At 54.8% G+C, this 25121-nt stretch overlaps 1 protein-coding gene across 1 annotated transcript in view; it reads right to left on the reverse strand.

Moving 5' to 3' along the window:
- SLIT3 (slit guidance ligand 3) overlaps positions 1 to 25121 on the reverse strand; it is a 519220-nt gene that overhangs the window by 63208 nt on the left and 430891 nt on the right. The window contains exons 10-14 of the mRNA XM_090288559.1: positions 23938 to 24009; positions 19133 to 19204; positions 15433 to 15504; positions 5438 to 5581; positions 3944 to 4107 (exon numbers count right to left, since the gene is read on the reverse strand). Of these exons, the coding sequence (XP_090144685.1) occupies positions 3944 to 4107; positions 5438 to 5581; positions 15433 to 15504; positions 19133 to 19204; positions 23938 to 24009 (524 nt within the window). The remainder of the gene's footprint in view (positions 1 to 3943; positions 4108 to 5437; positions 5582 to 15432; positions 15505 to 19132; positions 19205 to 23937; positions 24010 to 25121) is intronic.

Consider the following 25121-nt stretch of genomic DNA (forward strand, 5'->3'; position numbering starts at 1 on the left):
TCTGGTCCTATGACAGGCCTGAAACTGAGCCTCTAAGCTCCATCCAATCACACCATCTGATCTGAGAAGACCTCAAACTTGGCAGAAGCCTCTTCTGTATGCTCTGCAACTTAGCCCCGCCACCGCCCGCCCGCCCCCGAGAGTGGTTCCCTCACAGCCTGTCCCCCAGCCCCTTAATGGAGAGACCAGCCACAGTTCCCAGGGCTCTAGCAGAGCTTCGATGATCTCCTTCAGGGAAAAGTCCTTCGATGTGCCACAATTCACGGGTCTCCTCAGTGTCCCCAGAGACCCTCTGGCTGACAGATATTCCTCCCAGATCGCTCACGATATAAGGGGAGGGGGGAGCTGTGGAATGGAGAGAAAATACACATTCCTAGCAAAGGAGAAAGCAGGGGAGCCGATGGGGGCCCGTGCTTGGGCCTGGAGACCTACAGTCACCACGGTCTGAGGACACTAGTTTTCACAGAGGGCACCATGCTTATGGTGAGAGGCCTCTTTCAGACTAAGAGAAGGAAAGAGGAGGATGCCTTCCTGATTTACTGACATGCTCCACGGCTGTGAATCACCAGAGTGGGTGGGGGGGAGCCAACAACCAAGTGTTTAAGATGTCAAGGGCCCGATGAGGGTGGCCGGTCTTTATACCCCTCTCTGCAGAACCCAGGGGCAGTTTGCATGCACCTGCTGGCTGGGGACGTCCTCCCAAGCCACTGAGAGGAGATGGGAGCATCCTGAACAGACCAGATCCAGGGCCAGGTGACTGGAACCCCCCTGCCCTCTGCCAGGAGGGACGAGACCCTATTCCTCCACAATGGGTTTTTGGGACAAGCTGACCTTGGCATCGCGACAGAGGTTGGCCGCCTGGCTGGTCAAGGCCACCGCCCAGCTCTGGGCGTGGCCCCTCGTCTTTCTGCGCCCTCCCATCTGACCGACCAGAGGTGGCCACTGTCATTTATTCTGGACTCCACTTTGACCCCCAGACAGGCAGGCTCTGTAAAGACTCTGGTTTAGGATTTTGTATGCAGGTTTGATCAGCCCATGAGGATGCTGGCAGGGAAAACCCGGACCTCTTGCGCCCCTGCCTCCAAGCCTGAACACTGGACCAGGTGTTCCTGCTCTTTGGTTTCCTCAACCAACGCAAGTGGAGGGATGAGGGAGAAAGCCATTAAGAATCTTCACGGTGCATCAGAAGTCCTGGGTTCAGATCGTGTCCTGGAAGTCCTACCCTACTACCTTTTTCTGTGTGGGCTCCGCATCGTCTGCTCTGGCAGGGGCTGGGGGAGCCCCGAGGACTCTGGGACTAATTCCCTGGAAGGTGGTTTACTGTTTGCTGTGTTTAGATATATTATGTCCTCTCTCTGGACTTTTCACCATGAGAGTTTCTCCTGGCTGGCTGGTCTCCACACACAAAGCAGGCGGGGCAGGATGGAGGATGGCTCCTTCCTGCTGCTGAGTACTCCCCTGGGGGCGGGCTTGGGGTCCCAGGCCCCAGACGGGACCTTTCCCGGAGGGGCAGATCACCCCAGCTGGCAGTCCTCACCTCTGACCTGACCCTGCTCCCCAGGGAGGTGGGAGCAGCTGACAGAGGCAGACTCTGTGCAGCTGGAAAAGCAGACACTGCCTATGGAGGGGCTTTCTGCGCTGTAGGAGCAGCCCTCAAATTGGCTCCTAATTACATCAGCTGTCTTTGCAATGGGGTGCTTTTAGGGGAAAGTAAAACGCAGAGTTATTATCTGTCAAATCCACTATGTGTCACCTGCCCCTCCTCCTTCTTTCTGGAGCTTCCTGGAAACAGAGCTTTAGATCTCTGGCTTCTGTCTCCCCAAGGCCAAGGCCAGCCAGGGCCCCAGGGTCTCTCAAAGCCCAAGGCCTTTGGAGCTCAGCAGTAGATCTCTCTACCTCTCTTCTCTGCAGCTACAGAAAATAAAAGCATGCAGAATGCTCTATATCAGGCTCATATACCTCTAACTTTCTCTGCCTTTATAGCAATGATCTTTCTGCTTAGTATTGATTTAAAAAACAAAAAGATATTTAGAGAGGGTCAGTCTGGGAACCCTGCCCCTGTCTCCTTGTTCATTTCTTTTTGTCTTCCCAACCATTTCTACCTCACCTACGAAAAGCAGCCAGGAGCCCTCCCATGCGAAGGTAGGTGGGTAGGGGCAAAGCTAGAATGAGAACTAGGCTCTACTGTGCTGTGTCCACTTGCTACTTTCTCTTTCTCCTACTGCCCCCCTGCCCCGCCCCAATCCCAGACTACACTGCCAAGATCGAGTCTCTGGGAGATGCCAGTCCTCTGACCCTGGGCCTACTCCTCCCCTTCCCTGCCTCTCAGAACTTGGCCTCAATCTGAGTCCCAAATCACACAACAGGACTCCGGGGAGACTGAGGGGTCGGGGTTGCCAGATGGTACCCTGCCTCCCTCCACCACGTATTGCTCCTCTTCTTGGGTATCACTGCTTGTCAGAGCTAATGAACTCAGCCGTGGCCAGACAGGGATGGGGAAAGAGGGAGCAGTGGCATGAGTCAGGTGACAGCTCTGGGCTGGGAGAGGAACTAGGAAAGAGTTCAGGGGTGGGGTGAGGGTGGGGAGGAGCCATTAGACTGGGAAAGAAAGTCATTCAAGCAGCTGGAACCCCCTCCCCAAACGCTCATTCTCTCCTAAATGCTGTGAGGAGCGCGCTAGGCCTGGGCTGTGGCCCTCCATCCACTATTGCAGGCTGTGGCCTTGGGGTGCCCCTTCCCGTCTGCACCCTCGGCTCCCTCTGCTGCAGGATGGAGACCGGTCCTGCTGATCTCACAGGAAAATGGGAAGAACTGAACCAAAGCAGAAGCACTTGGCACAGGGCTCACCACAGGCGAGAAACTCTCAACACGGACACTGTCATTCTGGGGAAGACAAATGAGGAGCAACGTCTCCTAGAGCCACACACTCCCTGCACTGTCCCCAAGCCTCTCCGGGGCTGACTTAGAGGACAAGAAAGCCTTGCAAGCAGCAGAAGCTTGCCCTCCGGTCGTCTCCCGGCGCCCAGCGCCCACGCTAGCCCTGTCCTGGAAAGGCGCCCTCCTGCAAGGCGCTCCCGGGCGGGGGGAAGAAAGGCCTCGCTGACACGCAGACTGCGAGGGCCGCTGTCACGCGTCTCAGCACGTCATGCTGTCAGTCTCTTACCACCGGGAGCACAATGCAGCCGGGTGATTTTTTCCAGGAGCAAATGACACAAATGACAGTCATTTTTCACTGCCTGTTCACCTAGCTATTGGGTCAAGGACAGCAACGCCCGTTCCCAAGAAGAGCTGAGAACCCCCTTGCCATTCAGCCCCGGTGTCCTTCCCAGGTGCAGTGGGGAGCGGGGCTGCCGCGGGAGCTTGGGACCCGGAGAGCGAGGCTCTGCTGTCTTCCCGAGCTCTGTGCTGTGCTCTCTATTGATCAGAATGTTCCAGTCTGGGGTGGGGGCGACAGCTGGCCAAACGTCTGTGAAACCTGTAATCCACTCTGGTCGGAGGGCTGTACCAAGCTGGTCTTAAAGGGGATGAGAGGGCCCCCCAGATTACATGCTGCCTGCAGCCTGGCCTGCGGAATATTTCTCTACCTGCCACTTGGGAAGCATGTTTTAGAAACTAAAAAAAAAAAAAAAAGGCCTAAAAACGCTTGCCCCGACCTCTAGCTTCTATGTGGCCCTGGAGACAGGCTGCTGCCTGGGTTCTGTCTCTCCTGAAACCTCGCACCCCTCCACCCCGTGATTTTACTGTGTGTGTGCGCGTGTTTTATTTTAAATCCATAAGGTAATTGGTTTTCTGCAGGACTAACTGAATTTCCCCAATTTAATTTGCAAAGATGCTCCCCAGGAGCCATTACAGTGCTCGCTGTCCTCCAGATTGGATTACGGGCCTCTCCGGGGCCGTGGGGCCCTGTGTTGGGAAGTGGGGCCCAGCCCTGTAACCTGATTACCTGAGCAGCGGAACTTCTTGCTCTTGACCTGGCTGATGCGCTTGTTGGCCAGCCGGCGGGGGCTGCTGCAGCGGGCCCCGCTGGTCTCGATGGGGTTGTCCTGCAGGTAGTCGGCCAGCCACTTCAGGTGGCAGTCGCACACAAACGGGTTTTGGGCTAAGTGGCTGCGGGAGGGAGGGGAGTGAATCAGGAGGGACCCGTGGTGCCCGGCCCACCCCCACCCCGCCTGGTGCCTGGTGCCCTCCCTCTTCACCCCAGGAGGCGCCGGGGGATGTGGGGGCTGCTTTCAGACAGGACCAGAGAGGGGCCCCAGGCCTGCAGTCTGCAAAGGACAGTCACAGGTGCAGCTGCAGCCGTCTGGGGACTCAGCCCCTTCCCACTCGGGGCAGGGCCCACCGTGGGTCTGCGTAACTCTCACCCGCACCGATTCTGACGGGCAGAGCAAGCTGCAGGCCTGGGGTTCGTGCTTAGAGAAGACGGCATTTTATTTCTCCGAGCTCAGTCACGCCAGGCGCATGAAGCAGCTGGCAAGGCGACTGGCACATGGCGGGTGTTCCATATATAGCAGCGGTACTGTTGTTATTATCCTTCGCGACGTGAGAGCGGCACTGTGGGTCTCGCTTTCCTTGGCTCGGTAAGGAAACTGCAAAGCCGCGTATAATGCTTGGCTCGTGGGAGGGGGCCCATCGGCAGCAGCTGTTCTTACTCTTTTTTGGGTCCTGACTCTTGCTACGGGGCCAGGACGTGCCAGGTGATTCAGAGAGCCTCCGGGAGCCCCCAGGCTCATGGACTGGCCGTGGGCTGGGGTCAGAGTCTCAGCCTGTGGCTGGACCCACCAGAAACATGGCCTGAGATCTGCACTCAGGGGTCCCAGCTACCTAAGGGAATATTTATGAACACCTGCCATGCTCGGGAGTGAGGAACTGCTGCCCGAGGAGGGAGGTAAAATACGCCCAGGTGCACGGATCAGAGGGCAGCGGGGTGGGGTGGGGGTGGGGTGTGTGTGTGTGTGTGTGTGTGTATGTGTGTGTGTGTGTGTGATGGTGGGTTGTGTGTGTGTGTGTGTGTGTGTGTGTGTGTGTGATGGTGGGTTATCCGCAGAAACAGCCTGTTCAGAATCCACAGCTGCAGGGACTAAGAGAGCAGTTGAGCAGCAGCTCTGCCTGGATTCAGATCTTCATTTTCGCTCGCTGTGCAACCCTGAGTGAGTCACCTAACCTCTCTGTGCCTTGGTTGCCTCACGCGGAACTGGGGGATCATAATGGCACCTACATCAAAGGGTTGTTACCCTCAGAGGCGTGTGAGGAGGCTCCCAGGTTTGCGTCCAGGGGCAGTCCTCGGCGCAGTGCCGAGCAGGTGCCCCCGCGCAGCACAGGCGAGCTGGTGCTGGTGCTCTCGTCCCCTCCCCCCGCGGCTCCGAAAGCCTCCTGGCCGTGCCCACTGTCCCCTCACCGGCTAGGGGTTCGGGGGCCCCTGCCGCCTGGAAACACTCACAGGGTCTGGATGGACTGCAGAGGGGCGAAGAGCCCCTTGCTGATGGTCTGCAGCTTGTTGTCGTAGAGGGAGAGCAGGTGGAGGCTCTGCAGGTCCTGGAATGTGTTCACGCGCAGGCAGTTGATCTTGTTGGCGTTGAGGAGGCTGCAAGCACAAGAGAGGCCGGTGACTCACTACTCCTGGCCGTTAGCCGCGGGCCGCACCTGCAGGGAACAGGCGGCAGAGCGGCCGGCCCCCCTCCCAGCCCGGGGCTCCCGCTGCTGAGCAGAGAGAGAGGGACTTGCATTCCTGCGGCCATAGGACCTTAGAACACGCCTGGCACCGTGGACGCTGGGCCACACACCGCCGTTGCCAGGAGCCTTCCCTCGAACCCATGCTCCGGAGGAAGACCGGAAGTGGGACCCACATGCTTCGCTTTCTGCTTTAGAACGCAGAGGTTCCAGGAATCAAAAAAGAAAAATCATTGGGCATAACTGTTTTCAAGCTTTAGTTGACTGACTAAAGGCTGTTTTGATTTGGAAAAGTCCTTAAGAGTTCTTTTGGATTATTTCACTGGAAATCTGAGGGAGCTATAGGTCATTCTCCCAGAAAAAATACATCAAAGGCCAGGCTTGCATGCATGCATATACATAGTGTCTCTCTCTCTCTCTCTCTCTCTCTCTCTCTCTCTCTCTCTCTCTCTCTCTCTCTCTCTCTCTCTCTCTCTCTCTCTCTCGCACCACAGAAATGAGCCTTTCGGGTAAGACTCTGGTTCAGCACAGATGATGCTGTGAGGGTTATGGGAGAGCTTTCGAGAATGGAGCTGGAAAGTCAAGCACATTTCCTAGACTGACTACTAGTGGTGCCCTTGAAACTAGCTTAGAATCATTTGTACTCCCGCTTCAATGGAAGCGGGGGAGGGGGAACTACACCAACCAGCTAAATGTTGAATTTTTAAAATTCCCGTTTTCAAGGCTGGACCCCTGAGGGTCGTCACAGACGGTCTTGTCTCTCTGGATGCCAGGGTCCAGGGGGACGTTAGTGGGTATTGGAGGGGCTGTTGTGGCAGCTGAGTCACGTGTGCACCTGTCCTTGCTGCAGGCCGTGTGTAGGCAGGCAGCTGTGGCAGTGACAAGTGGAAGAAGAACTGCCTGTTTAATCTGGCTAATAATGGGCAGGGCCTCGAGGGGTCACACAGATGGCCTCCTGCCTCGCCATGGAGAAAAAGCTCACACTGCTGGGAACACTTCTTGCATTTCCCGAAGTGCCCTTCCGACAGCCTATTGCTCTCACAATAACCTGGGCAGATGGGCAGAGCCAGATTTGCAAGTTACAGGCGAGGAAACTGAGGCTAAGAGTTGGGCGGGTCTGTCAAGGGACATGTGCGTTTACAGGGGGCACGCTGCATGTAGTTATGATCATTCAGGTCTCTAGAAGGTTCAGTGCCTTCTGTGCAAATGCCTTTCCTATCCCACCCTTTGTAGCTCTCCCCCCAGGAACTTCCTGTTTTGTGGATCACATGGTGGTCAAAGCCTTTCCAAGAAGGATGCTACGGAGCAGAGAAACAGGGGGAAAAGCTAGAGGACCCCACAAGGCCCGGCACCCAAGAGTTAGGAATGAATGGACCCTACACACAGACACCTCACCCCCGACAACACACACAGATTTTTGACTTGTTTTAAAAAAAAAAAGCACATGGTGAATGACTTTTCCCAACCTTGATATTCAAGGTCTCCTGAGGGCGTGGTCTAGGCTGGGAAACATTGACCCTTTTAGTAAAGAGGCCAGGGCAGAAGTGCTAGTCTGACGGTCTGAGGCTAGAATCTGCACCACGATACATTGCAACATCCCATGTATAAATATGTTCATTCAGTCTTCCCAGTGTTTTAAAAATTGGGACATTTGGGAATCTCTTTCACAAGCACACACATCAGATTTCTATTTTCTCTTGAAGAAACTTCCCGAAGCTCTAGAAACACTGGGTCCACCGGAGGCAGCCACAGATGGCTGCCACCGTTCGATGGAACCTTTGTGCTCTCTTGGCCACAGTCCTGACCATTCCATCTGCCTTGCCTGAGTCGGCCTTTAGACTTGAGACCCTAGGGTAGATTCATAAGCCCAGTCGCAGGCCCGGGTTCTGGGGAGTGCAGGGCCCTGGTTGAGGAGGATGGCCATGGGGAGACAGGAGTGGTGACGTTGTACCTGCCTTGAAAGGGTGTCCAAACTGCATCCCACCGTGGCCACCCTCTTCACCCCTCGGAACTACGGAGGCTTCTTTTTCTGACCAGATGATTTCTGGTTCTTTACCGCTTCCAGATCTCTCAGCACGGGATGTTATCGCAAATATGTTAAGGCATCAGAACCCCCCAGGCTCACAGTTAACTTGGCAAAGACAGCACGAGGGGCATCCTGCAGGGAGCAGGAGCTCAAGGAAACCCGAAGGGCCTGGCTCTGGTCCCTTTTGCTCTCCCAGGATGCTTGGCCCCCTAAGGCGAGGCGTGGAGGTGCAGGGAGAGATAATGCTAAGCTGCTTATCCAGACGGAGGTGCCAAGGGCAGCCTCATGGATTGCCCGCCCCCCCTAACCCCAGCAAGGTCTGACAGCCTGTCCCCTGCCCTCCCTCCTTTGGGAGGAGGGTCGGCAGCGACTCCACTCAGCTTGGCTTCCGTGAATGGATCTCTGAGCTACCTGGTACGTGGACGCGTGGAAGGGAATTGAAAAAACACCCACTTGTGAAGCAAACAGAGTAAACAGCTATTTCTAAGGGGGTTCAGCGGTTCTACAGGAAACTCTGAACGCAGGCCCTCTGCCCCTTCCCTGGAGGGAGTGACTGCCCCTCTTCCCTGGTCTGCCCAGGCTCGTCCCCACTGGAGGGGCAGTGGCGTGAAATGATAGTGATAATGCAGCATCGTCTCTGGGGACCATAGCCTGGCTGCAGCCCTGTGCCTAGCACTTCCAAGGCCCTTCCCATGCGCATTTTCCTTCACTCTCCCAGCAGCTCTGTGATTGTCCCCGTTTTGCCAATGAGGAAACGAGGGTCAGAGTGGTGACAGACGTGACCAAGGTCACCTAGCAGTAAGTGAATCTGCTTGACCCCAAATCATCTCTTATCCACCACATAAAACCTGCGTTCCCTTTTCCTTGCCCGGCGGAAGGCTCTCCTGTCTCCAGGAGTGGCTGTCTTTGGCTAGCTTGGGATGCACCTGGACGGCTTCAGGGTCTAGGAGACTCTGCTTGCCTCTTGGTTGTGTAGAGACATCAGGAGTCCCGCCGATTCTTAGGCAGGACTTGGCGCCAAGTTCATGGGCCGCTCACCAAACTGCCATTGTCACCAAGTGGCAGGTTCTTTACTGAGTGGCTCGCAGCTGCCCAGAGCAGGGTTCCAACCTTCAGGGGTCACTGACGAAGGGCTGATTTGGGAGCTGGTGTGTTTGTCTCTGTGCTCCGCTCACCCTGAATACCCTGTCTTCTCTGGGTGGACCCAGGACAATGATGACGCAGAGATGACACTGTCCCTCCTGTAACGGGGGAGGCCCCAGCTTGCCTCACTCCAGAGGCGGCCTGGTATGCACGCTTAGAACCTGGATGCCAATGACATCTCAGCTCGGTCTGCTTACTATTGGACACAGTGAGTGAGGGGGTCGGGGGCATATCGTGGTCATAAATAGATCCCCAGAAGCAGATCCAACCTTGTTTTGGGGACACCTGCTCCCAGAGCCACCACCCAAAGGAACCTCAGAGGTCATATAAACAAAAAGGGAGGGGCCGAGTAAGCAGCCCAGGAGAACAGCAGGGGTCACATGACCTAACAGGTACTATGTCAGGCCGTTCCTAGTAGGGAACAAGCTGGATCTCTGCTACGTTAGTCCGAACACATCATTCCTGCCCACTGCACCACCGGGAGGCTCGGCCCCTTCTCACTAAGGGGCTGTGGGAATCCCCCAATGCTGGCGGGAGGAGTGGGAGTTCCCCAGGAGCCCCTCCCATTCGCTGAGTAATGACCCAGTCACAGAACAAAACCGAAAGAGCCACCCTCCTGCCCCAGGACATTCAGGCGAGCGGCCCCTCTGAGTGGGAATGCATGTGAACCACCTTCTAAACTTGCATCTGAGTCTGAGCCGTGCGCGGCACCCCCGCCCCTCCTCGGCGCACGTCCGGCCTCTGCATCTGTTCTGTGTCAAGAGGTCTTAGTACCAGCCCACGGACAACCAACAGCACAGCGATGCTGCTGAGCCACCCTTCCCAGGAGCTGCTGCCTCCGGAAAAGGCGGGCAGGGAGCAGGAGCCCCCCGGGATCACAGAGCTGGAGCCTGCAGGGGATGCAAGCCGCCCCGCATCTGGGCTAAGGAGGGCTCCTCAGGTCCTTCCAATAGGGGCCTGGACCTGGCCGGGCCAGAGAGGTCCCAGGAACGCTCATCACGCGCACCGGCTTGCAGCATCATTCATTCTGGGACTAGGTGATAGGGGGAGATGGGCCCCGGGAGGGAGCTGAGGCCCGCCCCCATCAACCTCCTGAAGAGGCCAGTGGGCAGACGACCACTCAGGCCCCAGTTTTACCCCCTCCCCTTGGCCAGATCTTTTTTCAGTGATGACTCCCCGGGGGGCTCCACAGGCCTTGGCTGCAAGGCTTGGAAAACATGAACATCTGGAGTCAGGTTTAATGATAAATTGCATTAAAGTCACCTTGGCAACTCCAGCGGTTCACATGTTGATTCAGTGGCCCAGAGCTATCATTCCGGATGGTATTTATATTCTCCACACCTGCCCGCGGGGCTGCGGAAGACTGGGGGCTTCCTCCTCCGACTGACACGGTGTTTGTCTGGAAATGCTGAAAGCGTACTCCAGACTCCGGGGGACAAGGTCTTCTCAGAAAAGGGGTGCCAAGAAAGAGCGTAGCAGCTCTTCCTGGAGAATAAGTGAAGCCCTTCCAGGAAAGACCACGGGATGAAGGGAAGGCCCAGGGTCCTGCTGGGGTGGGGGTCAGGGCCACATAGAAACCCCTGTTCCTAACACAGAGATGGGGAGCACTTTCTGGGTGTCTCATGAGCACTCAGATGCCAGTACACAGAAGGAAAGATGGTACCCACAACCACAGGGCATAACCCTTTGTCTGGCTCTTTTAGGAGGAAGATGCTTTTTTAAAGTGGGTTATAAAGACTCTCTGTTATTTAAAAAAAGCTCCTGGTGTACCCCTGGCAGTATGTGACACCATCAGCATTAGCATAAGCTATCAGGGAGGACACATGTGAGGGGAGCCCCTCTGGATTAAGCTGTAGGACATAGAGTCAAACCTCCCTCATGACTGTGTCTTCCTCTTAAAATTTTTTTTTCTTTAGAATTAACCCTCTGCCACCCTGAATTTCTTTATCCATTAATTGTAATAAGAACCACGCTCTTGCCTTAGGACAAACATGCTCTCATCCTTCCCCTACGAAATACGGGGATTTATTGTGACCTTCAGCAGCTTGCTGAGGCTGGACGTGTGGAAGAACCTAGTGGCACCTGCTGCCGTGACACGAGGACCTCTGACCCTGCCCAGAATCTTCTCTGCATGGTGAATGGGTGTTCTGGGCCATGTCATGCTAAACACTCCCTAGAGGACATAGGAGGCACCCTCCTAGTCCCAACCTGGGGCAAGGTCACTGTTCACAGCTCTCCTGATAATGACTGCAGTGCTGGTCACGGGTTGTGGGTTGTCATGGTGATGCCTGATGCAAAGGAAACTGAAACCGCAGCAATGCTACTGTGTGGCCTGCCTGAAAACCAGGGCCTTGCTCCACTCCACAGACCAGGACAGCCCCAGGAGCAGGGGCGGGCAGCCAGGCTTCCCCTAAGGCTCTGAGTGGGGAGCTGAGCTTCTGAGGGCCAGGCCGGGGAGCCATTGCCTGCCCTCAGGGGGTCACGTGGCCTCAGCTAGTGTGACTGGCGTGCCCCTTCTGTCCCCCAATACCAAGTGGGGTGGTCACCTGCCTATCTCATTGCTACCTGGCTCGTAATAAGTCCTGCAGGAGGACTCAGCCATTCACCTGATGGCCCAGAAGGGGATGACGGAAGAACTTAAGTCTCCCCAGGGGCCTTCCTTCGGAAGCTCCAGCTGAACAAGGGAGGGCAGACCACCGCCCCCCGAGAATGAATCAGAACGTAAGTCTGCTTCCACCGCGGGGGAGAAGTCTCCTCATCTCCCCTCACCCTGGTCTTGAAAAACACGCAGCTCTCTGATTGCCATCTCTCCAGGCTCAGGGCACGCCTCAGCAGGGTGACGGCAGTGAGCCAGAGGACGTCCCACGGGCGCAGCAAGACGAGTCCTCGTTCCATGTATCACAAAGGTCGCGGTGCAGAGCTGCCTGTGATTGGGTCCGACTCGAAAGTCTCTGGCCTGGACTCCAGATCAGACCACAGGGTCCCAGGGCGCAGTCACTTCCACGCTGAGCGACAACGGCCGAATTGCTTACCCCTTCCGTGCCTCGGTTTCCCCACCTGTAAAGCAGGCCTTTCAACAAAACCTTCCCTTTAGCATTGCTGTAAAAGTGAGATGAGGTGGGGAGGACGAAATTCCTTAGCACGGGCTCTGGAGCTTGTTCAGTATTCAATAAACGTTAGCCGCTATTATTAGCAGCAGCAGCGAAACCCGCGGAACAGCTGGCGGGGCAGGTGAGCGGCAGGGAGTGACGTCTTGCTCACTGCCTGGTAATTGGCATGTTGCTTGGCAAACGCCAAGATCCTCGCACGGTCTGGTGTGCCTTCCAAGAAAATCAAACAACAGGTGCCTGGGTTGTCTTCACTTACTCCAGTCCCAAGACAGTCTGGCTCGGTTTAAGACCTCCTGGAGCAGGCTGAGCATTGATTGGGGGCAGCACGCACATGAGTGTTTCCACCGCAGATGACCGCCTGTCCAGTTGAGTGGCTCTCCCGTGCGCGCCAAGCAATCAATGAGCCTAAACAGATGCTCTTTTCCCCGGGGGAGCGGGAGCAGTGCAGCCGGCGGCTGCCCATCAGAGGAGCAAGTGACCTCTTTTGTGGCTTGAGGGAGGACTGACCTCTGAGCTGCTGGGCAAGGGATCTGGGGGCACTCCGGCTGGCTGGGCACCCAGGCTCACCCACGCCACAGAGGGCCCAGGAGCCCAGGAGTCCGGGGGGCAAAGGAACGGCGCTCACCTGCTTCTGGTGAGAAGGGATGGATGGAGCCTGGAAGGAGAGGATAAGTCACATATCTGGTCATCGACTGCTCCTGTCCTTGGAGTTGGGAGCACATGCCAGTGGCATGTCCTATCCTAACCTTGGATTCTGAAGTCTCCAGGTCTCCGCAGCTTAGAAGGGAGTCTTGGAGCACACTTCTCGTCCAAGTGGGCATCGGATTCGCCTCCCGGCTTTCTGTTTGACGCTGACAGACTACCTTGTGTCCCCTGGACAGAATAAGATTTACGACTAATAACCAATGAATGGGTGTTCATACAATGAATGTCTGCAGGTATTGAAGCTGTTTGGGACTAAGGACGTGGGGACGTGGTAGCTCTTCTGAGAACGACGCAGGAGGGCTCTGTACTTTCCGGGCTGGACAAGTTTGGTGGGATGACTGAAAAATCTGGAGACCTGGGAAGGGAAGGGCAGCCAGGATGGCCAAGCACAGTGCACCCTCTTTATTACCGGCAGCATCATGAGGTGCCAATGAGGGAATAGCCAGGATCACTGCGTGTAGGGAAGACGGTGTGGCTTTGTGAGGCGCTAATAATTTGAGAGACGGAGAGAGAAGAAAAAAACACAAATCTCTCGCAAAAAACCTTGATGTCAAAGGAGAGGAAATTACCCAGACTACCAGGGTATTCTAATCAGAGCCTTCTTATCAGAGTGTCTCCAAGTCTAACGAGGAGAAATCCAATCTACGGCAGGCTGAACGCTAAATTAGATCTAATCAGGACCTGCTTTCCAACTGCTCAACAACAGGTCACCACCCAATGACGGTCACACTTGCTGGTTCTTTCTGGAAACCGCCTGTCTGAGCTGTGTCAGCTCTTGGTCTGCAGGTGGGGGCGGGGCAGGAGGGGGCTGCTTTGCCTTTTCTCTTAGCTACTCAATTCCATCTGCTCCAAGTGATGTGATGCTAGAGCTGCCTCCCTGGCCCGTGCAAAGTCCTGCCAGTCCACTAACTCCTGACCGGCTGTCAGCTCCAGGCTGGGATGCATTTCCTGTTTTAAAGACCACACATTTATTGAATCCCTGCTCCGTGCCGTGTGCTGTGCTAGGCACTTGGATGCACGAATGGGCTTCTCCCTCACCGGGGAGTGCGGGGGTGTTTTTGTCCCCACACCAAACACAAGTGATAAAAGGATATTGTAAAAGGCTTTTCACCCCAGCCTGGGGCCCACAACAACCCCCAAATCTACCTCAAGACAGCTGCAACTGTTACTTTTCTTTCCAGGGATGGATAAGTACCAGTTAACTAGCCTTACAGCGGCAGCTGTAACTTCCAGCTTCTCTGCCACGAGCAAAGGGCACCATCTGAGAAACGCCCAGCTCCCTGCAGAGACCTGGTGTGCCCTTCCAGCAAACCCACGGAGGGCGGGGACCTGTGAACACGGAGATGCTCGCACAGCGACGCGGCGCGAGACGGACGCAGAGACAGAGGGGAGGGCGACGCAGAGGAAAGGGCCAGCGTTTTCTTCCTCTTGATCTCAGCGCCTTTGAAACGAGCCTGACTGCTGTTCTGATGGATGTGCCTGGAGACTCGCTGGCCAGCTCCCTGCGGCATGACTCCCATCAGTGTACTGCCCGAGGAGGGCCCGTCCAGGCTGAGCCTTACCGGGCACGGGAAGCGCGGGGAGGAAAGACGTGGGGAGAATGGTGGGAGCAAAAGCCTCACTTGCTCCTCGGGGAAGTCCTGGGCGCCGCCACCTGAGGCATGTTGCCTGCCGTCCTCCCTCCAGCCCTGTCTCCCTCATCGCGGACCCAGCATGACTGCCTGGTCTGCAACCTCATGCTGCAGCTTCACTTAACCACACGGGAGGCCCCTCCCCCTTCCTTGCCACCTGTGACTTGGAGGTGATTTTAAGGAGATACATACACAGTGTGTGCACACACACACACTCCTCTGAACTCGGAGGCACACCTCTGTGAGCTCGCATGCTGCCCACGTAGAGGGTCCTGGGAGCTCTGTGCCCATTCTACATCTTGGTCTTCTCCACGGCTCCCAGGACGCTAAGGTTCCTAATACCAGCAGGAGTCATGATGCCGACACAGAGCAAACGGGGACATAGGCATGCACACATGTGTCCCCAACACGTGTGTAGATGCTATAGCTACCTACTCACACACCCAAGATAATTCCCCTCCGTCATAAAATCTTAAAGTATAGGATGAGCTAAATTCCTTTCTGTGCCTCTCCACATCCGAGCTCAATTATCTACTTCAAACATTTAAGCTCAAATAACCAGAATGAAATAAACGCAAATAAATAATCCCAAAGCTTAACATTCAAGGCAACAAATCTTCCTTTAAATTAAACAAACACTTCCCACTTAGCCGTATCTTACCCAGAGAGCATCGCATCGGTGACTGACGGTGCTCCTCTGATTTTTTCACCCCCTCACCCCCGACCTCCCCTCCCAAGGTCACGTGTCTGTCAGCAGCTCCGCTTGGCCTTCAGTATTGGATGCTGGTGCGTGAGCGTTTTAGGTCCCCATATCCAGCACACGCCTGTGAGATGCTGCCCTTGTAGGATTCAACTTGGGCTTAATTTCCCACCCTAGGCCCACGGTTAGTGCTCACGCCTGGGCCAGGCTCCTGAGCAATGTCATTCAGGTTTGTTCACACTGACCTTGGCCTCCCTCTGCCAACTCCCTGGCTCTCCTTCCAACAAAAGGAGGTGATGGAGGTAAGGGGCGGGCAGCTCAGATGTTTCCCCCCTTTTGGCATGCACCACCAAGTCAAAAGAAGAACTCTGCAGAGCATGGCTCAGAGTTTGCAGGAAGGAGCCTGCAAACACTCCCAGAGACACACACAGTGACAAAGTTCCTACTCACAGCAGCTGTAGGGATACCAGCCCGTCAAAGAGGCCCTTGGCAATCTCAGTGATCTTGTTCCCGTAGAGCACGCTGGAAAAGAACGGAGAGGACAGAGGTTACCATGGACCTGAGGGACCGGGGACCCGCCCGGGTCGGAGGTCATCAGCTCGGCGGGCTCTGGGGAGGCTGACTCTCCCAGTGTCCCCTTCCCTGGCCCGTCTCATCCCTCTGCTCACCAGTGAGACAGCAGGCGAGTGTGCCTGGGGCAGGAGGGGGCGGGCTGTCTGGGCCCTCCTGGGCAGCCTTGCTCAATAATGATCCACAAGAGGAAGAAGCAGTCCCTTTGTGGTGTCTCCCTGAGCTGCTCATATGACTCACACCCCGGCAATAAATAAGATGTGTGGGAAGCTGGCTGGCCCTGTGTCCTCTCGTCCTCAGCAAACATTGAGCAGGCTGAGCACAGCCTGGAGGACGTTCCCTTTCAATGCCCTGGAATTCCTGAGCTGAGTCCTTTCGTCATTCACCTAGACAGGGCGTCCGGTGTCTGGGGTTCCGCCCAGATGGCTCAGAGACTGCTGAGTCAAGGACCAGCTCCCAGGAAAAAACGGGGAACACGGAACTGTGTGACCTTGGCGGAATGGCCGCTTCTAAATGCCAGCTCTTCTCCCTGCTTTTTGAGCTCCAGGAACTGAGGTGCTCAGAAGTCTCCCCGCCACCCCCAGGCCTGCAGTGACCCTCGCACTGGGTCCCCCATTCATGGGCTGGTTTCTGGTGACGTGTGAAGCTTGGGGAAGAAGCCTGCTGGGTCTTCCCCGGCAGCCCAGCGCCCAGTGGGTACTGCTGGCCTGCCGCATGGCCACGAAGACACTTTGGCCTCTCCCGGCTCTCATGCGTGGCAAACGCTTGGTTGTCTCTTGGGTCCAGCCCCCTCGGAGCTGGAGGGAAACTAGCTAAGGAGGTTTTCTGTTTGTTTGTTTGTTTAATTCCTTCTTAGGCCCTGCAGCGCACCGAACGAATGCAGTGTTCAGTCCCCACTCAGGCTGTTGTGTGTCTTTGAGGAGCTAAAATGTTAGGGTGAGGAGGGGGTAAATGGGAGTGATAAACCAAACCCCCATTCTCTACATGCCATCAGGAGGGAAGAGTGAGCGTCTCGCTCAGCCTGCGGGTGTGTTTCATTAATGTTTCAACAAATTAATGACTAAATAAAAGTCAGCATGACGGCTCAGGTGCACATTTCTAATTCGTATTAATCTGCCACCGCTCATTGTGCCGCATGTAGGAAAGGCCACGGTCTACTCATCTCAGCTGACGTCTGAAGTCCTACGGAGCAGAAGCCAAGGGCGGGGTGGGACCAGGGCTCTGGGGCAGAGGGTCCTCACATCCCCCATCATGCCTCTGTTGGGATGTCACGAAGCCTACTGGGCCGGAATCACCCTCCAGCGGGCTGACAGGGGCTGGGTGCACCTGACGGCATCTGTATGTAGGCCCCCACCCCCGGCTGTCCCCCCGGACCTGCCCTTGGCTGCCTTCTTCACACTTGTCAGGGGTGAGCTTAAGCACCTCTTCCTTGGGAAGCTTCTCCTGAATAATTTGGTTAATGCTTTTCCCTACCTGTTACCGTATTTTTACTTCTTTCTCATTTTTCATCACATCATGTTATATTGCTTATATACAGGCTGGGGCAAAAGTAGGTGTACGGTTATTCGTATGGGAAATAGTGAAATCATTAATAAATAATTATACAAGAATAAACTGTTTGGCGTACTCATAACTGAATCCCTACTTTTGCCCTGCCCTGTGTTTATTTCAGAAATAGTCTGTGCCTCCCTCACCAGCCCCCTGAATAGAGATTGTGCGGTGACACTGTGTGGCTTGTCCAAGACTAGGTCCCTAGACCTGGGGACCGAATACAGTGTCCAGCATGATGAGTATTGTTGAAAGAATGAATGAACAGGTCGGGGGGGGGGGGGAGTAAGGGCTTCCCTGCCCTTTACCTTGGCTGCTCCTGAGTTTAGACTGAGTGTGTGTGTGTTCAAATCTCTATGTCAAGGGTCTTCTCTGCCCAGTTCATGGCCACATTCTCAGCCCCTGTAAGACCACTCAGCACACAGAAGGTGTCTACTGAACGTAGGAATGCAGAGATCGGGGGTGAGAGGCACTTCACTTAAACAGTGCTCCAATATATTTCAAAATTGGCCAGTGGCATGCCAATTTCATACTGAGCAGCCATATTTTGAATTTCTTTTCCTGTGAGACTGGAAGCATTTCACTGTCTTCTGACTAGTCCCAAATTCCAGCAGAGGGAAACCAGACAAGAGGGCCAGGATGGTGGGGGCAGGGACAGCATCGTCGTGGCAGGTGGCCGCTCTCCCTTCTCCTCTGTGATCTTCAGCTCAATAAGCAGACACTAATCTCACACACAGGCCTGTCTTTGATATCCCAGCCAGATGTTCCATCCGATAAATGAAACTAATTTACTCTGCCAGCAGCAGGCAACAGCGGAACCAAGAGCCTTCCCTCTCCTCAGCCCGTTCTTAGTGCGATGTGGCCAGGTGGGAGGGAGTGTGTATCTTGTTACCTGCCTGCTCGTTAATTAAGCAAACAGGCAAAGCATGGACAGCTTGCCTCACTCTGAACATCCTCACTCTTGCCCAGGTGGGCAGGCCACCAAGTGACATAAATAATATCAACCGACGATACCTTTGTTGTATCTTACTGTTCACTTTTTGCATGATCTCCAAAGGCAGCAGAGTGTGACGATATGGACTCTGGAGTCAGACTGCTTGGGCCCAGATCCTGACGCTCCCCTATGTTACAGGGGGCTTTGGATAAATTAAACGTACTTATTCACCAAGATTTCCTTTGAACAATAACTATGTGCCAGGCACTATTTGAGAGGCCAGAGACTTAGCCAGGATTAAAGCTGATGAAATAAAACAAAACAACACAAAACCCTGGTCTGCGTGGAGCTTAGATTGTCCACTTTCTTCAACCGTAAAAGAGCGATGAGGATAGATTCTACATTACAGTTCGCTGTGAGGACGACACCTGCAGGTACACAGGAAGCGCTCAGTAAGTCCTGCCAGTTATTCGAATCACTGCAGTCATCGTCACCGTTAAATCTGTGCTAGGCAGGAGAGGCACCCCTGTCCCCTGTGCCGCATGGCGAGTCCCTGATCATCAGGACAGAGCACCACCCCTTCATGCCCTGGAGGGTCTCTGAGCTTGGGTTCCACCCAGTGGGCTGCCCTAGGGTTTCACAATCAGAGAAACAAGGATTTATAGGAAGGGACAGATGCTTTGTCCAGCAATGGCCATGAGGCTGGTTTGGAGGAAAAGCCTGAAAATCAGGGGAAGAACGGGCGCTGTTCATGGGGAGGGGGCCTGTCGGGCCTCAGCATACACTACGGCTCTCTCCCCCCACCTCTCTGGAGAGCGCCACGGAGGCCCGCGGGGTGGGAGGGGCGCGTGTGGTTAGGGTAGAAGACGCATTTGAATTAAAAGCCGATAACTGGGAAGGCTGCTGGGCACTTAATCAATAGAAATAATGCATGTGGGTTGTAGAAATATTCCCCAAGATCAATTCCCCCAGAAGAAATATTTGTTTCTCTAACCAGGCCGCCACAAGTGCATAAGGACACGTAACGCCTTGATAAGCACCACCTGGAATATACGGACGTCCTGCCCCTGACCCCCCGGGGCCCTGCTCCCCACTTACAGCGACGTGAGCGATCTCAGACCCTGGAAGGCATCTGGAGCGATGTCCGATATCTGATTCTTGCTGATGTCTCTAAAAACAGGAACAGGAGTTAGTCTGAGAACACAGCTCAAAAGGCTAACATGGCCATTCCTAAGGGTGGATCAAGCACTTCAGGTGTTCAAAATGGCGAGGATTAATTAATCAACCAATGTATTTATTCACGGTGCAAGAGAAGGGGTTTCAAGACCACTTGATTCAATTGCCTCGTGATAAAATGTACTACGTTTGTATCACTCCCCCCGGCTTCCAACACGCTCCCTCGGGGCACCTTGACTTTGACACGTGGTTTTGCACCTGTGAGCCCTCACGCTGCAGGCGAGAAAGGGAACCCAGTCACATTACCAGCAACTTCAGCATAAATAAAGCTGAAACAGCCTCACCCAAACACAGGCCAGGGGTCTGCTTGGCTTCCTCTTCTGCCTCATGCCTCAGCAAACGCTTATTTTTCTCCCCCAAAGTCCTGAGTCATTTCGCCTCCCCGGTGATGTGTCCTCCTTGAGCTGCCAGGAGGTTCTGACCGGGACGTAAGGCTGTCCAGCTCAGCGCCTCGCCAGCATGGGGACATGTGATGTTTTCAGCACGAGACGCTCACTGGATGGCTTTGAGACGTGAATTTGCCGCTGGCGGTGCTCCTTGTGCAGAAGCACCCCAGGACGGTGACGTCCAGGGCTGTGGGACAATGTGAGCGAGGCGGAGGCTGTGTGCTGGAAGGTGGCTGACCTGCCCTCGCTGGTGGCGGGGGTAGGGGGCTGTCTCAGGGCCTCCATAGAGCCAGGAAGCTGCGCACGTGCCAGCATCCCTGTGGCCTCCAAGCCCTGGACCCTAGTTCTCCTGAATGGCACTTCGCGGAGGGGCAGGCTTTCTCTCAGTCATTATCTCAGGGATGGCCTCTGGCTCCTGCCCCTGGAAGGGGGGATGCTCCAATTTCCAGTGACAAGGAACCTCTCCAGTTCTTTCTCTTTAACAAACTAAATCAACGGGCCTTTGCTTTCGTGCAGAAGTCGGGGACTCAGGGTCTTGGCGGGTTAACAAGGAGGAGACAAGGGACGATGGAGAGGAAAACACATCGAAGCAGATTCCTAAGCAACTTCCTCCAGCGGGGCCAGACTCCCCAGCCCTCTGGCCTCTTAAGCACACACCTGCGGCCTATTTCTCCTCTTAACTGCCTTCAAAGGGGCCTTTGCCCTCCTCTGCGAGGCCCCTGCCCCCTGCCCTCCCGGCTTCCGGAGCCTGCTCGCTGAACGATGCTTCACAGGTTCAGGCTTCTTAGGCACAGCTGTCGGGCTGATCCCTTTAGCTGGTGAGATCGCCGCTAACAAATCCACAGATTGTGCTTGCAACCTCGTCAGCTTACCCCGGGCTTTTCTTCGGCGCTCCTTTCTTGTCTAAGGGTCTTAACAAGCCAATGCCCTGGATTAGCCTAATCTTGCTTGCCTTCAGCGTGGCTGCCTAGCAAGGCATTTCAGGCCAGCAGGCGAGGTCTGGGTTCAGATCAGGTTGCTGAGAGCAACTGCTTTATTGCAGTGGGTGTTTCTCCCTGACCCCGAGGCCCCTGCCAGGTGCTTAGCTGTCTAGTGTGCAGAGGAAGGCCTGTGATCAGCGGGGAGCCCGCCGCCTTAGCCTTGGGAGGGCCACCTGGTTTTCAGTCCCCATCTAGACTTTGGTCCCACACGACAGCGCGAGGGGAGATGTCTCATGGTTTTGGAGGTGGTATGCAGTGGAAAGTGGAGAAGTAATAGTCTAGCTAGGACCTGACCCTGGTGGTCATTTCCTCTAACTCTGAGGAAAGGAAACCTCGGGCCCGTGAGGGGAAGAACCTGGAGTCCCAAGGGACTTGACGGGGCTATGTTGGTGGCACAGAGCCTGCATCTTCATACTGCCTTGCACGTCACTGTGATGGATGCTGGGTAGGAAGGCAGGCTGGGAAAGGCTTCAGGTACCCCTGTCTCCACAATGGAACCCCTCCAATCCATTGGGGTGGTCCCAGAACAGAGCCTGGGCATTTGGGTCACTCTCAACCAGTGCTTCTCAAACCTCAAAACTTCACCGGGGTGTTTATTAAAATGCACCCGCAGAGAGCCCGATTTGCTAAAGATCAGTCTGCGTGGGTTACAGACTTCCAGGGGACTTCCGTGTAGGTGGTCCCGGAGCTGTGCTTCAGGCCACAGTGTTTTAGAACCTGGCCAGTCTCAGACCCAGCCCGGTCTCCTGGGACTTACAGATGGACAGACTGAGAGGGGGCGGCCTTTCCAGACTGTTCAGAGCAGAAGTGGCAAATTCTAGACTGACAAAGGGTCAAGTGGGAAACAGACGTGTGAGACGTGGACGTGCCGGAGCCTGGGAATTCTGCTCTGCCTGAGATCATGCAGATGAAGACCTCAACACCCCATTCTGGCCGAAAAACACTGGTTTGTCCCCAGGGTCAGCACGACCAGTCACCCCACCCCATAAGACCGGGGCGTCCACTCCAGGGCCTCCAATGCCCTCTAAAAATGGCTTCTCTACCTGGATGCTAGTTTTTACCTGGAAATACTTTTATACTAAGCTCACCACTAGAAAGTGCTCATTCAGGAGAGCTCTTCACTCTTGTCTTATTATTGGAGAAAAGAGAAGGACGTGGTGCATTCATCGCTGAGGGGGACGTTGTCTTTGTTGGATAAGAGGGATACACTCGTACCACACGCCAGGGAGAAAGTCACACTTAGGGTCGTCAAATCCACTCTCCTCCGGGATCCTGTTCTTCCCAAGCCCTCGCGTGTCAGTAAGGGTTTCTGGAATTCCATTAGTTGGAACATTATTAAGTGGTCTCTCTTCCCGACCACCATTCACTTGGGAAAAAGGGCCTTGGAATAAATATCAACAGAAATGGTCAGAAATGAAACGCGCTGGCCAGGTCGTGACGGAGGAGGTCTTATGAATTTTGAATGTCCAGTCCACGGCGAGGCCAACACGACGGAGCAAGGACGGTAAAACATAGCCAGGCGCTAAATTACCTGGACTTCACCAGAAAATGAGAGCGGCGACTTAAATCATGCAAGAGATATAGGTCGGGGCAGTGACGGAACTTGTCATTTTTCACTGAAATTACTATCTGGCTGCATAATCAAGCGGGGCTTTAAAAATGGACCGGGGGGTGGGATACGGAGAGTGAGCTGGGGAAGCAGGAAGCCCAGGAGATTAATGGCCAGGGTGTTAAATATTAAGGCCTATATTTATCCAGCTCCTCCAGCAGGAGGGCTGCCAAGGGGAGGGCAGAAGAGCCTCCTTATGCTGGTTTCCACTTTCTGGAATTGTACCAGGAGAAGATCTTGTTTGGTTTGGATTTCCAGGGAGATGGGAAGTTGGCTTCCTGAGATCTGAGGGTAAAGCCTACCAAGGCCCCTGGTTCGCTGGGATGTTTATTTTTAGCATAAGAGGAGTCAGCAGGCACTTAACCTCTTAACCGTAGGCCTCCTCCTCCAGGGAACCCAATGAATCAGCCCAGTGGAAGGGAACAATAGATCCATGCCTGTTTCTACCTGACTTCCCTCAGGCCCTCTGTGCAGGCCAGAGAGGGCGAGTGAGGGCAATGAAAACAGCATGCTGAGGACTGGGCCCTGATAAATGACTTTTAGCTTAGAAGAGGGAGGGCGTCTCCCGCCCCGGCTCTTAGTATCTACGACAGCCTGGAGGGGCCATTTCTGAGCCCCGCTAGCCTCCCTTCAGAGCACCCAGGTCTGGGGCACTCACAGAGCAGTCACATGATGGGAAAGGGTAGGGTGGATGATATGGCCACAGTGGCGGGGACGAGGGCCGTGACACTCTCAGGAGTTTCTGTGGTGGGGACAGTATAGCAGGTCTGGTGTCACCAGGTGTTACGAGGCTGTTGTATTGGTGGCAGTGATGTTGGTTATGCTGATAATGGGGATGCTGGGGATACTCATGGGAGAGTCATGTTGTTGGAGGCTCAGAACCTTCTTATCTGACTTTGGAAGAGTAGAATGTTTTTACCAAAGTCTAGAGGGTCCATGGGTCCCCCTACCTCTCCAATACCAACCTCACCACTTCACTGCTCACCCACTGCCCCCGACACCCCCCCCCCCCCCCTTGCACACTGCCCAGGCCTTTCACGGGTCCTTCCTCAGAGCTTGTCATGACTCACTCGCTTTACTCGGGTCACCTGCACAGAGAGGCCTCTGTGGGCAAACCCTCCTCAAGACCTCCCCCGCCCCTTCCCTTGTCTTGCTTTTTAGCACAGCAGTTTCCAGGGCTCATCAAGAAAATTTCCGTGAGCTCACCATGCTATCCACGGACCCCAGCACGGCTCCTTACACACAGTGGACGTTCACAAAGTGTTTGCTGAATGAATGTGGGCGTGGTTGTACCAATGTTGGTGAGAGCGCCCTAAGGACACAGGGCCACCGTTACATCTCCATGGAAGCTCCTGCTTTAGGTCCACATCTCCAAAGCAGGGGACAATATGGGGCTTTTAGTTCAACTGAGCTCCACCTCCCACCCAGATCATTTCCCTTTGCTCTACTTGGAGGGCCCCTTAGCTGTCCATGTAGGTGCATGGATGTCCAAAAACCCTTCCACCTCATCATGTGGATGCAACACTCCTGAACCTTACCTCCCAATCTTAGGAGCACATTCTAGGCCTGACACCAAAATATCTAGGACAAATGTGATAATGCCTGGCATGTGAGCAGGCTGCCCACTACCCATGACATGCCATCCCCCAGACTGAAAACATGGGGGCTCATTGCTCCCCAGTGGAAACTCACATTCGCTTCAGTTTCTTGTACTGGCTGAAGGCTCCGGCAGGGATGGACTTGATGGAGTTCTGTTCCAGGCGTCTGGGGGACAGAGCAGAGAAGAGTCCATTAACCAGCCATCCGCCCATCAACCAGCGGTGGCTGAGGGCCTCCAGGACAGGCCGGTCTCTCCCTTCACATTCTGGGTCAAGGAGGCCAGGCCAACACGCCGCAAAAGCCAGACTCATGTTCCGATGCAAGGAGCACCCAGCCCAGGCCCAGCTCCCCCTGGAGAAAGCTATGAGGGGTGACTTCTGCATGAGGACTTGGTTCTTGTTCATTGTCAGCTGACTTCGGAGGCGACCAGCTTCTCCAGAAAAAGCTGTGGGAAGTAACCAGAGCACTGACAAGGTCAAGGCGATCAAGGGGAGAAGGAGGGGAAAGGACACGGACCTCGGGCCGGCAATGGTTCTATGGAAGCATGTCACTTATTCAGTAGAAACTCAGCCACCCTGCTGCTGGGGTCCTGGACAGGCAGGCATGGCAATGGTTGACTTCATTTCTGGGTTTTTCATGTCTTTTCTTTCTTTCTTTTTTTGGAGCAACAATGGACATAGAACATTATATTAGTTTCAGGTGCACAACATAATGATTCCCTATTTATTTCTGGGGTTTTCTATTGGCTGTTCTAATATGGTAGGACAAGGGCCTTCATGTCTCTAGCTCTCAGCCTGATGTTTGTCAGATTGTCTCCCTGACATCCTGGAGGCCCCAGGGGACCCGATCGGACCACTCACTCCCTTGGGCTGCTGCTTGACTCTACAGCTTTAACATCTTTTGGACTCTCCTGAAATGCTTCCTCTCCCATTACTCTGAAAAGACAAGAGATGCTGCAGGCCCAGGGCCCAGAGCTTCCTTGGAAGAGACGGGGCTGCGGGGAGCAAGTGAGCCCTCCCATTCTTTATGCTTTCGTCTCTCAAATGACTTCCTGTCACCAGGAACAGGTGTGGTGGGAGAGGCCTGGGCGGGAGGCGGGCCCTCTATTAGAGGTGATGAATGATGCCGGCCCGGGCAGAGGGCTCAGCGTCTCCCCCTCATCCATCTCCCTCGTCTCTGAGGTGCGAATCTTTTCATCACCCCCTCATTTGGCATGGATGCTTCCTAAACCCTCGGGAGGACACACAAAAAGGTGTGTGTGGGAAGGGGCTGGCTGG

Source organism: Furipterus horrens, unplaced genomic scaffold (genome assembly GCF_987537825.1).
Source record: "Furipterus horrens unplaced genomic scaffold, mFurHor1.1.pri manual_scaffold_10, whole genome shotgun sequence".
Lineage (NCBI taxonomy): Eukaryota > Metazoa > Chordata > Mammalia > Chiroptera > Furipteridae > Furipterus > Furipterus horrens.